Source organism: Chrysochloris asiatica, unplaced genomic scaffold (assembly GCF_000296735.1).
Source record: "Chrysochloris asiatica unplaced genomic scaffold, ChrAsi1.0 scaffold00218, whole genome shotgun sequence".
NCBI lineage: Eukaryota > Metazoa > Chordata > Mammalia > Afrosoricida > Chrysochloridae > Chrysochloris > Chrysochloris asiatica.
Window position 1 is genome coordinate 1,246,470 of NW_006408736.1, and position 14,821 is coordinate 1,261,290.

The 14,821-nt window shown below is 36.4% G+C and overlaps 1 protein-coding gene across 1 annotated transcript in view; it reads left to right on the top strand.

The window, feature by feature from the left end:
* CCSER1 (coiled-coil serine-rich protein 1) overlaps window positions 1–14,821 on the top strand; it is a 1,871,951-nt gene that overhangs the window by 472,418 nt on the left and 1,384,712 nt on the right. Inside the window, exon 5 of the mRNA XM_006872972.1 lies at window positions 13,017–13,224. Within this exon, the coding sequence (XP_006873034.1) occupies window positions 13,017–13,224 (208 nt within the window). The remainder of the gene's footprint in view (window positions 1–13,016; window positions 13,225–14,821) is intronic.

The following is a 14,821-nucleotide window of genomic DNA, read 5'->3' on the forward strand; positions in this document are numbered from 1 at the left end:
TGACAGTGTTTCTTTGCTATTCATAAGGTTTTCAGTGACTAAATATTCGGTAGTAGTTTGTCACTCTTTCTTCCTAGTCTGTCTTCATCTGGAAGCTCATCTGAAACCTGTCCACCATGCGTGACCCTGATGGTTTTGAAAATACAAGTTGCGTAGCTTTCAGAATCACAGCAAATCACAAGCCACCACAGTACGACAAAATGACAGACAACTGGTGTTTCATGGTGTTAGTGAACTGATATTTTTGAATTTCATAAACATATGGTGTACTTTGCTGGCAATGACAAATTGAAGATGAATGGCATTGAAATTATCACAAAAAAAAAAAAAACCATTTCAAGATCTAGCTTGAAATACAATGGTGTCTGTGATAAGATAATATGTACACACTTACAAATAAAACCAGTTAATAACACTGCTATTCAAATTTACGCACAAACCACTGAAGCCAGTGGTCATGAAATTGAAGAATTACACCAACTCCTTCAGTCTGAAACTGATTAAATTCAATCAAGATGAATTGATAATTATTCTTGATTGGAAAACAAAAGTTTGAAACAAATAAGAAGGATCAAGATGTGGAAAATATGCCTTTCATTGTTGAAACAATGCTGGAGATGGCATAATAAATTTTTATAAGACTGACATGAAAAAATATACCTTTTTTTCAACAGCATAAAAAGTAACTAAACACATGGACCTCACCAGATAAAGTACACAGCAATCAAATTTACTACATCTATGGGGAAAGAAAGTATTTTCATCAGCCAAAACAATGCCAGACACAGACTGGGAAAAACCATCAGTTGCTCATATGCAAGTTCAGGCTGAAGTTAAAGAAAATTAAAACAAGTATATGAGATCCAAAATATTACTGTGAGTATATCCCACCTGGATTTAGAGACCATTTCATGAAAATATTTGATGCAGTAGACAAAAATGACTGAAAAACAGAGGTGTTGTGGGATGGCATGAAGAATATCATTCATGAAGAAAGCAAAATGTCATTAAAAAATGAGAAAGAGAGAGATGCTGAAACTTGCTCTTGAACATAGAGTAGCTAAAGTAACTGGAAGAAATGAGAAGCAAAAGAGCTAAACAGACATTTTACAGGGTAGAAATAGAAAACAAAGTAAAACATTATAATGAAATGTGCAAAGACCTGGAGTTAGAAAACCCAAAAGGAAGAATATGCTGGATATTTTTGGAGCTGAAAGAACTGAAGAAAAAAAATTGAAACTTCAAGTTGAAATATTGAAAGATTCTATGACCCGAATAGCCCTAGAGTAGCACTGTGGGTTAATGTGCTGGATTGCCAAGTCGGTTTAAGCCTCAATATCAGTGGGTCAAGCTCACCAGTCACTCCTCAAAAACCCTATACAGAGCCTCTATAGGTTGGAAATGGCTCAACAGCAGTGAGCAACAGCTATATGGACAAAATATTGAATTATTCAGCAAACATCAAAAGACAATGGAATGAAACAAGTCACTGTACAAAAAAAATATGTGAATGCTCAGCCATTTCAAGAAGTAGCATATGATCATGAACCAATAGTTTGAAGAAGACATTCCAGCTGTACTGAAGGTATTGCCAATAAACAAAGTTTTAAGAATTGGTGGAATACAAATTGATATGCTTCAGTAAACTGATGCAACAATGGACAGGCTCACTCTTACATACCAAGAAACTTGAAAGATAGCTACCTGCCCAAACGATTGGAGGAGATCCATATTTGTGTCATTTCCAAAGAAAGGTGACCCAATAGAATGCAGAAATCATTGACCAATATCCTTAATATCATATGCGAGCAAAATTGTGCTAAAGACAGTTAAGAAATGGTTGCAGCAGTATATTGACAGGGAATTACCAAGAATTAAATCTGGATTTAGAAGAGGGCTTTGTTGTTGTTATTGTTAAGTGCCTTTGAGTCAATTCCGACCCATAGCAACCCTGTATAGGGTTTCCAAGGAGCAGCTGGTGAGCTTGAACCACCAACTTTGCAGTTCAAATGACTTTACAGTCTGACACATTAACCCACAGCACCACACCAGGAGTCCAGAAGAGGGTTTAGAAAGAGGGATATCATTGCTGACATCAGATGGTTCTTGGCTAAAAGAGAGAAATCCAGAAAGATGTTTACTTTTGCTTTATTGACTATGCAAAGACATTTGACTGTGTGGATCATAACAACCTATGGATAACATTGTGAATAAAAGGTATTCCAGAACAATTAGTACTCATAAGAAACCTGCACATAGACCAAGAAGCAGTCATTCAAGCAGAACAAGTGGATATTGAATGGTTTAAAATCAAGAAAGATGTGTACCTGGGTTGTATCCTTTCATCTTACTTATTCAATTTTTATGCTGAGCAAATAATATAAGAAGCTGTATTATATGAAGTAGATTGTGACATCAAGATTAGAAGAAGACTCATTAATAAACTTTGACATGCAAATGATACAACCTTGCTTTTTGGAAGTGAAGAAGATTCAAAATGGTGATGAGGATCATTGGCTGTGGACTTCAGTATAGATGGCACCTCGGTATAAAGAAAACAAAAATCCTTACAATTTGATCAGTAAATACCATCATGACAATTGGAGAAAAGATAATAGAATTCAGACTTCATTTTACTTGGTTCCACAATCAACACTTATAGAATCGGTAGTCAAACAATCAAATAATGTATTGCATTGGGCAAATCTGATGTAAAATGCTTCTTTAAAGTATTCAAGAGCAAAAAGATCTCATATTGAGGACTAAGGTATGCCTGATCCAAGCCATGATATTTTCAATTGTCTCATATGGATGTTAGGGGTGGATAATGATTAAGGAAGACCATAGAAAAATCAATGCATTTGAATCATGGTGTTGGTGAAGAACATTGAAAATACCATGGATTACCAGAAGGACAAACAAATCTGTTTTAGAAGAAACACTTCTTTGAAGTGAGGATGGCAAGACTTCATCCTTCATTGTTTGGATATGTTGTCTGGAGGGATCAGTCCCTGGAAAAGGACATCGTGTTTGGTAAAGTGGAGTGGTGGCAAAAAAGAGTAAGGCTCCCAAAAAGATGGATTGGCACAGTGGCAGCAGCAATGGGCTCAAGCATAGCAATGATTGTGAGATTGGTGCAGGGTCAGACAGTGGTTTGTTCTGTTGTGCATAAGGTCTCTATGAGTTGGTATCAACTGGACGGCACCTAGTAACAACAACAAGTTTCTTTGTTGAATACCAAGCATGATGTCCCTCTCTAGAGACTGATACCTCCTGACAACATATCCAAAGAATGAAAGATGGTAATATTGAGGACTAAAGTGGCCAAACTTCATCTCTCATACTTTGGACATATTGTCAGGAGGGAATAGCCGCTGGAGAAAGATATCATCTTTGGTAAGATTGAGGGTCAGAGAAAAAGAGGAAGACCCCCAACAAAATGGATTGCCAGATGGCAGCATCGATGGACTCAAGTGTGGCAACAGTAATGAGGTTGGCCCAGGATCGGGCAGTGTTTCATTCTGCTGTGCATAAGGTCGCTATGAGTCGGTGCCGACTTGATGGCACCTAACAACAACAACAACAAAGTGTGCCTGACCCAAGTCATATTTTCAGTTACCTCATATGGATGTTGTAGGTGGATAATGAATAAGGAAGACCATAGAAAAATCGATCTATTTAAACTATGATGTTGGTGAAGAATATTGAAAGTACCATGAGTTACCAGAAGAAACAATTCTGGATATAGTTCTTCAATCAGAACACTTTCTTGTCAGTAGTGCTGCAGGCACATATTTCTCTGGTCCTCAGCCTCTTGGCTCTGTGGTCCTTTGGCATCTGCCCTGTTAAGAAAAGTGTTATAAAGTTCTTTTAGCTTTGCCACTAAGTGCCCAGAGGCATCCCACTGCACCAGTAAGGCTCAGATTTGAAGGTGCACAGCTCTAGCTCTGTGGGTTAACAAATCTAGCTACACCAAGTGTCTGGAAACACTCCACTCTCCCAGCAAATTTCCTGTTTGAAGACACTCAGCTTTCTCCTTCTGTGGTCCCATAAGTCCACCATGCTGTCTCCTGCAAGTCTCTTCCTGTCAGTCTCTTGGTTCTTTTGTTGTGGTTTCTCCCGCAGTGTTTCTAACTTCTCAGCAAGGTGTTATAGCTCTTTCTTTGTCTCCAGAGCCAAATAGGTTCTCAGCAAAGAGGTCCTTGATTCAAAGGCTGGATTTCGCTTCTGGTATCTTCTTTCTTGGTGATTGTCAGATTCTCCTTTCCACATCTGAAATGGCTCACTTTAAGCCTAGTGGGATGGAAAAACTGATCAATGGCCTTACCTAGTCATTTGGTAAGAGTTACAAAGACTATGACTAGAAGAATGGTAAATACTTACTACACCACAACCATTGCCATCTATGTTAAAATATTTGGACTTTACTTCATCTTTGTTAATCTTACAGATAGTAGTTAAACTTGTTTTTCACATGTGAATCCATATTTAAATATGGCATATTAACAAGTTCTTATAAAATTTATGTTTAACTGTTGTTTTTAAACATCGAGTCCATTCTGACTCATAGTGACCCTATACAAAGCTGAATAAAGTAATGCATGGTCCTGCACAATCCTCACAGGTCTTATGCTTGAGTCCATTGCTGCTGCCACCGTGCTAATCCATCTCACTGGGGGTCTTCCTCTTTTTTGCTGACCTTCCAATTTACCAAGCATGATATACTTCTTCAGGAGCTGATTTCTTATGATAACACGCCCAAAGTTTGAGACAAGAAGTCTCACCATCCTGCCTATGATATAATAGAGGAAGATAATGGTGCATCCTTTTCAGAAATGATGTCAATTATAGAACAATTTATGTTGAAGTGTTTTTCTAAAATGACACTTTTAGAGAAAACAATACATTTTGAAAAATAGAATAAAGTGTATAGTTTATTTATAAGCAATAGCTTCATTATGGGAGGCTCCTTAAACAGTTTTTTGTTAGGTTCAGGAATGCCAATCCATTAATATAGGTGCATGTCATTGTGCCAGTATCTGAAATTAGAATTATTCAAGCTAGGATTAACCTCAACATAAATACCCTGTGTCTTTTTTAACAGAGTTTAAAGAGCAATACGTTTCCCCAAATTAGATTTTTTTTTTTTTAATTCCTGTAAATACCTTTAATGAAGTTTGGAAAGCAGTCATACAAATGCTTACTTAATATGTTGAGCAAATAGAGATTACTGTTACTTTTCCATTACTTGGAAATCTGGCTCAGGAATAAGTCACATTACGAAGTATAAGTCACTGATATCCCTGATAGCTGTAGACGTTTGCTATAATGAAAGATGTCAGCACACTAAATAAGGACTAGCTCATATGAAAAGTTAGAACATTAAGCTTGTGCAACTGACATGATCTTAGATTTTGTTTGTCATTTTAAGTATTTTACTGGAAAGTTTTTAAATGATGTGACGAGTGCATGTATGTAGGAAGAAAGTTTCTAACTATCAAAATGATACTGATACTTAAAATTACATGAAAAAAAAAAGTCATGAAAACATTCTTTTGTTTTCTTTTGCCGATAATAAAGAGTTACTATTTTATAAGATATCCATTTTTCTATTAAACTTGTCTTGTGGTGGTTAAGTGCCATAGAGTTGGTTCTGACTCATAGCGGGCCTGTATAGCATTTCCAAGGAGAAACTGGTGGGTTTAAACTGTCAGCCTTGTAGTTCACAATTCAGTGCTGATCCCACATTGCCACAACAGGAATCCATTAGACTTATCTATCGTACTGACAATGTAAGTGTAGCATTGTGTTTGAATTCATTTTGTAGAAAGTACTTTTCACACGTAGTACTCCAGTGGCAAATGTATAAAGCCAATTCATCATAGTAAAGTTAAAAGATTTAAGGTGCCAGTTGAACTCTCCAATATTACATTTAACTTAGTGTTTATGAGTTTTGCTCTTACTCTTACTTAAAAACCTTTTGTTATTTTAATACTTATAGACTGAAAAAGGTACATATGATTTCATACAATTTTATCAAATTGGTATAAAATTAAATATTGTAAAGATTTGATAAGCATTCATACTAAAAGGCAAATTTAATATTATAGAGCAATTCTACCGAAGATTCATAGAGTTGACAAAGAGAAGGTGAAGTGTATATAAATGTGCTCATTGGAGATTACATTGTCATTGTTTTTGTCTACAGTAGTTATGGTGATTAATGAACCAATGTATCAGGTCTCGGTAGCTTACCTTTTTTTGTTGTTGTTTTCCAAGTTAAGGAACTATATCATTTTTTTTTTTTTATTTATCTAAAGCACATCTGTTCAGTTTCCTGAAGCCGTAATAATTCAGAGAGTTGGCAGACATAGCACTATATATCGCAAAGTGTATGAATTGTATTATCCATAGGCCTTGCTAATCCAGACACTGAAGAGCGCCCTAACCTTGCTCTACTCTCACGGGTTTGAGAACTTGCTGTGCTAGAGGAAAGTGTTATTCCACATTAGAGATGTTTCTCCTTTTCTTGACCACCACCCTGAAGCACTTGGGGACTTTTGGCCCCACAAGAGTATATTGTTTTAACAATTGGAGTGATCATTTAAACTATTCAGCACACTGTTAAAGAAAGACAATAGGTGTACATGCAAGAAGACTGTGCTGGCCTATGCATCTAATGTTCAGCCTAATTAGTAACTCATTTCACTAACTGGCTCTACCTTAATGAAGAATGGTTTTGATTATTGTGAACTTGCAACCATCTTTTTTTTTTCCCCATTTGGAAGTAAAATATTTTAAAGTTAATGGTTCTCCTATTTATACATTTTAAAAAAAAAGTTATTTTTTGGCCTTTATGCCAAAGAGGTTAATAATTTTGGTGACACTCTTGAGGTCAGTGACTCCTATTAACCTCTGCATTTTCAGCAACTACTACTCTGCCAAACACAATGCAGATGTTTTCAATAATTGTGAAAATGCTGTCATATTATCTTTGAGAATTCAGAATAGATCCAAGTTTTTGAATTACAAAATGAATGAATACTTTTAATTTTAAGCATGTTTCTGTAGATAACCCAAGACTTTGTTGTTGTAAAGTGCCATCAAGTTGGTGGTGACTCACAGCAACCCTGTATTACGGTTTCTGAGGCTGAAAACCGAAGGAGAAAGCCTTAACTTTCTGCCATGAAGCGGCTAACAGGCTTGAACCATGAACCTTGTTGTTAGCAGTCCAGTGTTTATCATATGGAGCCAGGCTATTTGAAAATGTCAGAGATCCCTAAGTTTGTAAGGATTTAGCTGTAATTCTCAAAGCCTCCATAAATTTCCTGAAATAGAGTCTTAGAAATGCATAGTCTCATGTTTCCTAAAAGCTTTGTCAGTACTCATTGATATTTTGAATCATGATTGGACAAAGAGGATAAATAAGTAGCAAGCTCAGTAAAAGGAATCATCAAAAGATTTTATCATTTTGCTGTATGAGTGCTAGGAAATATTGAACTATGGTAACAGCCTTGGAGTACATGGAAATTCACCTTGCAGAAAAACTTCTGTGAAGAAATGTGTGTAGCATGCATAGATTATTATGAAGTATTGTGTTGCAGCCTTTCACTCATTATTTTATTATCTTTCACTCATTATTTTATTCATTTATTCGGTTTCAGTAGCACAAGCAATTACTGAGTTAGCCTAACTAATGCTATATGTACCAGACATCATTCTAGAAAGCTAAACCTGACAAGTCTTTAAAAATTCTATTTTAATAAAAATGTTATTATGCCTACTGTGATTTCAAGCTTCTATACATTATTTTGTACCAATTGGTCTTAGAGAAAATAACCATGGAAGCGGCAAAGTGTTATTGATAAGAGAATACTTTCAGTATGACTAGAGTTTGCTGTAGTCCTGGTTTGTCACTTTAAGATAAGCATTGGACTGCTAACTGCAAAGTCAGTGGTTCAAACCCACCAACCACACCTTGTAACCATTATACAGGGTTGCTAGGAGTAACAGGCAGCTTCCCAGCACTTAACAACAATAACAATATAGTTCACTGGAAGCTGTGCCTAATAATTAATATGAATTTGTCATATCCAATAAAGTATATATTTTATACTCATTGAATCATTGTAGATAATGATGTTTTTGTTCATTTGTTTGCTTGTTTTCCACATGAGATACAGCACTATGTAGTGGTTTAACACTAGAATGATAGTACTTACATCCAATTTTCAGTTTACCCCCTTGTGTGTCAGAGCCTTACTTAACATCTCTGTGACTCACACCTCACAACCTTAAGAGGGGGATTATAGTACCAACCTGAAGGAATTATTGTAGAATTAAATAGTTGAACTTACAGGGAGGTATTGGTCCTTGAGTGTTAGAGTTCCCGCCTTTCATGAGACCAGTGCACCTCTTGTGTAGTCACCATTGTGTTGGCCTTTTTGTTCATGGAGGCCTGCATGCTGCTCTGATGGAGAACAGCTTTCAGAGAAGTTTCCTGCTTAAAACAGACCAGCTTTTAAAAAAAACGAAAGAAAACTCTAGCAACCTACTTCTGAAAATCAAACAATGACAGTTATTGGGATCACAATGATTCAATTGGCAACGGATCCTGGCAATAGCAAGGAATGAGACAGTGTTTCATTTCATTGTTCATTGGTTTGCCATTAGTCTAAGGCAGGTCCTAGCAGTTTACAATAACAACAAAAGCCTCACAAGACAATTTGCGGTACAAAAAGTGCTATCACATTATGTGGCTAATAAAATAAAAATAAAAAATATATTTTGCAAAAATATATATTCACTTTAAGTTTGAATCGTATTAACTCTAGCTTTTTATCTCTTCATTAAAAAGACAACAAAGAAGGAATAGATCAAAATAAATGTCAGAAGATACTCTGAAACTTGCTCTCTAGCATAGAGATGCTATAGCAAATGGAAGAAATGAAGAAGTAAAAAAGCTGAAGCAAACATTTCAAAGAGTAGCTCAAGAAGATAAAGTCAAATATAACAAAATGTGCAAAACCATGGAGTTAGAAAACCAAAAGGGAAGAAGACGTTCCGTAGTTCTCAAAGTGAGGGAAATGAAGACAAAATTCAAACCTCGACTTGAAATAGTGAAAGATTCTACTGGCAAAATATTGAATGATGCACAAAGCATGAAAAGAAAATGGAAGAAATACACAGAGTCACTGTATCAAAAAGAAATGGTCGGTGTTCAGACATCTCAAAAGGTAGCATGTGATCAAGAGCCAATGATCCTGAAGTAAGAATTCCAAGGTGCATTAAAGGTATTGGCAAAGAACAAGACTTCGAGAATAGATGGAATTAAAATTGAAACAACCAACTGATGAACCACTGGAGGCACTCATTTATCTATGCCAAGAAATTTGGAAGACAACTACCTGGCCAGCTAACAAGAAGAGATGCATATTGGTGCCCATTCCCAAAAGAGGTAACCTAATGGAATGCAGAATTCTTTGGAAGACATCATTAATATCTCATACAAGTAAAATTTTGCTAAAGATTATTTTTAAATGCTGTAAACACAAATTGACATAGATCTGCCAGAGATTGAAGTCAGATTTCAACCAGGACATGGAAAGAGGAATATCATTGCTTATATCAGATCGATCATGGCTGAAAGCAGAGAATAAGAGACAGATGCTTAACTGTACTTTATTGATTAGCAAACGCTTTGGGATGTATGTATGATTAGCAAGCTTTGGACAACATGGCAGAGAATGAGTATTCAGGAACACTTAATTGTGCTCATGAGGAAACTGTACATAGACCAAGAGGCAGTTGCTTGAAGAGAACAGGGGAACACTGAATAGTTTAAAATTTAGAAAGGTGTGTCCCAGGGTTAAACTCTTTCACCATATTTTTTCAATCTGTATGCTGAGTGTATAATCTGAGAAACTGGATTATATGAAGAAAAGTGTGGCATCATGCATGATTGAAAGAAAATTCATAAGCAATCTGAGTTATGCAGATGATGCAACCTGATTTGCTGAAAGTGAAGAGAACTCAAAATATTTACTCATGAAGATCAAAGAGCACAGCCTTTGGTATAGATTGCATCTCAATGTAAAGAAAACAAAAATCCTCACCACTGGACCAATAATTAACATTCTTATCAACAGAGAAAAGATTGAAGTTGTCAAGGACTTCGTTCTTTTTGGATCAAACAGTCAAGAAACCAAATGGTGTATTGCATTAGGCAAATCTGCTGCACAAGACCATTTTAAGTGTTGAAGAGCAAAGATGTCAGCTTGAGGACCAAGGTACACCTGACCCAAACCATGATAATTTCAGTAACCTCTTATGCATGAGAAAACAGGACACTGAATAAGAAAAACTGTAGAAAAATTGATGCTTTTGAGTTATGGTGTTGGAGGAGAATATTGAAAGTCTCATGGGCTGCCAAAAGAACCAATAGGTGCATTTTGGAAGAAGTGCAGCCAGAGTGCTCCTTGGATGCCAGGATGGCCAGACTTTGTCTCTCACACTTCAGACACATTGTCAGGATGGACCAGTTGCTGGAAAAGGTTATCATGTTTGGTAAGGTGGAGGGTCAGAGAAAAAGAGATAGAACCTCAGTGAGATGGGTTCATAAAGTGGCAGCATCAGTGGGCTCAAGTTGGCAGGAATTGTGGGGTTGCCCCAGGACAGGGCACTGTTTTTTTCTGTTGTGCAAAGGGTCACTATGGGTCGGTACCGACCCACAGAGACCTTATGCACAGCAGAACGAAATGCTGCCCGATCCTGGGCCAACCTCACTACTATTGTCACACTTGAATCCATCAGTGTTGCCACTTGGCCAATCCATTTCATTGGGGGGTCTTCCTCTTTTTCTCTGACCCTCCACCTTACCAAACATGATATCCTTCCAGCAACTGGTCCCTCCTGACAATATGTCCAAAGTATGAGAGACGAAGTTTGGTCATCTTGGCCTCTAAGGAGCACTCTGGCTGCATTTATTCAATATTGCATCTATTGGTTCTTTTGGCAGCCCATGACACTTTCAATAGTCTCCTCCAACACCATAACTCAAAAGCATCAATTCTTCTATGGTTTTTCTTATTCACTGTCCTGTTTTCGCATGCATAAGAGGTTACTACTTCAGATATGTTGTCAGGAGGACGCAGTCTCTGAAGAAGGGTGTTATGTTTGCTGAAATGGAGGATCAGAGAAAAAAAGGATGACTCCCAGTGAGATGGATTGGCACAGTGGCAACAGCAATGGAGTAAAACTTAGCAACAATTGTGAGGTTGGCGCAGTTCTGGGCAGGGTTTTGCTCTGTTTTGCATAGGGTCACTATGAATTGGTACTGACTTGACACCTAACAACAACAACATTTAACTCTAATAGCAGGTATTTAACTCAGAGAACAATTACTTAACTTCTTTGTGACAAACTTTTCTGTTTGTGAATTGCAAATATTCATTATGCCTAACTCTTCCACTTGCTTAGAGTTTGAATGAATTAACGCTCATGAAATGGTTAAAAGAGTAGTTGACATTTCCTGGAACTCAATAATTGTTTGGTATCACTATTAATTTATTCTTCTATTGTTGTTAAGTGCTGTCAATCAATTCTAACCCTTAGCAACAGTAGATAGGGTTTCCTAGGAGCAGCTGGTGAACTTGAACTGCCAGCCTTGCAGTTTACAAGGCTTTGCAGTCTGACATCACACCAAGACTCAAATTAAGCAGTGCTTACTCTCTTATCAAAGAGCAATTATGATCAATGAATATAGCTGTAGAAATAAGTAAACAATTGCATGTGATCCAAACTATGTTTTCTTTACCATTATTATTCAAAGTATTATTCAGTCATTTAAAATGAAATTATACTATTTGGAGACAATCAGACTTAAAAAAAAATTAAGTTAGGATATTGTTGTTGTTGTTAAGTGCCATCGAGTCAGTTCCGACCCATAGCAACCCTGTACAGAGTTTCCGAGGCTGTAAATCTTTACGGGAGCAGAACACCTCATCTTTCTCCTGCGGAGCCGCTGGTAGTTTTGAACTGTTGGCGTTAAGGTTCACAGCCTGATTCATAACCACTACGCTACCAGATTTATTTTCTTATTTATGCTCGATGGCAAGTGTTAGGGCAATTCTTTGGTTATTGTTTTTCTAAACTTAGGTCACTATATGTTTTTGTCATTAATACAGGGAATAATGTACTTATAAAAATGATTGAAATTGAGTGCAGCACTGTGTTACAATATTAACTATAATTATTGAATAGGTCCTATGCTTTTAACAAGTGGAAACAAACTATAGCTCATTACGAAAGATTTTCTTGCCATTTTTAGAGCTACTTTATCTACCTGTAAGCACCTTTTAAAATATACAGTCTTTTCTTGTACATTTTGAATTTTCTTTGGTGTTATTTAAAAATAATAATTTTCAACTAGAAAAAATAAATATGAATCTGTGTTTGCACCTATGATGATCTGAAAATGTTAACCATGTTTGTTAAACATTCTAATTATCTATTGAAATTATGTATCTTCTAGATATTTCATGCTTTGTACATACAACCCTCTGCATCTTGTACATCTTTATCACTAAATTAGTCATTGACACTTCCATAATTTAAAAAATTACCAAAATTGATTTCTCTTAATCTTTTCTTCTCAGTAAAATTGAAAGCATGTTATCAGAAACCCGAGGTCTGAACTTTCTCTTTCAGTGATTTTTTTTTTCAACAGTTTTTAAAGAGTGGAGTAAATGTATACACACCATGTCATATGTAAATGAAATATTAATTGGGGAAAAGCCTATTCTAAAACAATGATTATCAATTAAATTTCACCACTAAACATAGAATTGGCCCATAGCATAATTTCTTCAAAAAGTTAAAGAATGGTCCAAGACTCATATGAGGAAAATATTTGCAAAAAGGAAATTTTTCTTAGCTCATTAATATTGAGCAGAAGCTTGGACAATATTGCTCTGAATATGCTGCATTGTAATTTTCATTCATTTCTTTCTTGTTAGGAACCTTTCCCTGAAATTATCAAATGATGTTGATCAGGAAGCCAGGTGTTCCCATAGTAGCCGCATGCCCAGCAGTCCATCTTCAGACTGGCCTCTACAAGCTGTGGAAGAAAACGGAGGCATGGATTCTCTGCCTTTCAGAATGATGTTACAAGACTGTACTGCAGTGAAGACATTATTATTAAAGATGAAAAGAGTTCTTCAAGAGGTAATGGCTTACTGAAAGATCTGTCTTTCATACTGGCACAGCCAGTAATAAACTGCATGGCACTGAGCAGGAATCACATATCTTCATAGAGTTTGACTTTTTTCATATATCTTAGGAGAGATTTGGAGTTTGGGTTTTAAGGTTCTCTTCAACTCCAAAATCCTAAGATTCTAGGAAAGAATTTTTAAAAGATTAAATTGGAGTGAGTCTGGACTGTGTCAGGTAAGAAGAAATGGACATTAGCTATTAAGTTATGTCCGTATGTTATTATGGAGTTCTGTTGTGGTGCTGCGGTTAATGCATTGGACTGCAAAGTCAGTTTGAATCACAGTGCAGGCAGTTTAAGCTCCCCTGCTGCTCCTCGGAAACCCCGTACAGGGGCACTATGGATTGAAACCAACTGGACAGCACTTAAGAACATATGTTACTCTGGAGTCCTGGTGTGGTGCTGTGGGTTAATGCCCTGGACACCAGTTGGTCACCAAGCACTCCTTGAAAATCCTACATAGGGTTGCTATGAGTCGAAGCTACTCAAGGGTACTTAACAACAGCAACATATGTTATTACAGGAATGTAGTGGCTCATTTTGATAAGCACTGAACTGTGAACCAAAAGGTCCATGGTTTGAGCCTGCCAGTTGCTCTGTAGGAGAAAGGGAGGCTTATTGCTCCTGTGAAGATTTGAAGCCTCGAAACCCGACATGGTTGATATAAGTCGGGTCAGATTTGATGGCAACAATAACTGCATATATTACTATTACCATTATAAAGCTTTTGAGAGGGATCTAGTACACGAGTTTCACTTTAATGATAGTTGGCATTTATTCACATGCCATCTAAGAAAAAGAAATCATTTTATTTTTGTTTCAATATTATTCAATCCAGTAAAAATCTATTTGAATCTTTTACTTATTTTGCTCAGTTAGTCAGATGGTGAGTTACTTAGAAAAACGCACAACTTTTCCTATAGTGATTAACCATTCTTTATGATTCAAGTATGTTCTGGTTTGATTTTTATGAGTTTTGGGTTTTTTTCCTCTTTTATTTTTGAGGGGGGTTTTCTATAAACAAGGTAACCACTAATATTACTACATACGTACATAAAGTGAAAGTCAAAAATTTTAAATGACTTTGCTTTAGTGCATGGGAAATTCAGAATACCAGTCTGAGATTCTGACTCCTCATTCATTCATGCTTTATAATAACACATTATCTTACAGAAGATTTCTCATTTTTGATAAGACATACTAATAAATAATATGAGGACTGAAAATATTACTACTCAGATTATATAGTACTTTGGTTACATTAAAGTAATATTTATTTTAAAAATAATGCTGGAAGCTGCCTTCAGATACCAAAATTTAAATCAGGAAAAAAGGCAAGAGGCAGGGCTTGATGGCTGCTAGGGTGGAGGTGCAGTGAAGGTCGCCATCAACCATACCACAGAATACCAGGTAAAGCAGATCCAGGGCAGAGCTCCAAAACTCAGAACCACAGAGATAGGAATATTTTAAATGTTTGAAGGCATATAGCTAGTGGAACTTGAAGCTGAAGTAAGAAATCACATACTTTTGAATGGAGCCAACATATTGGGC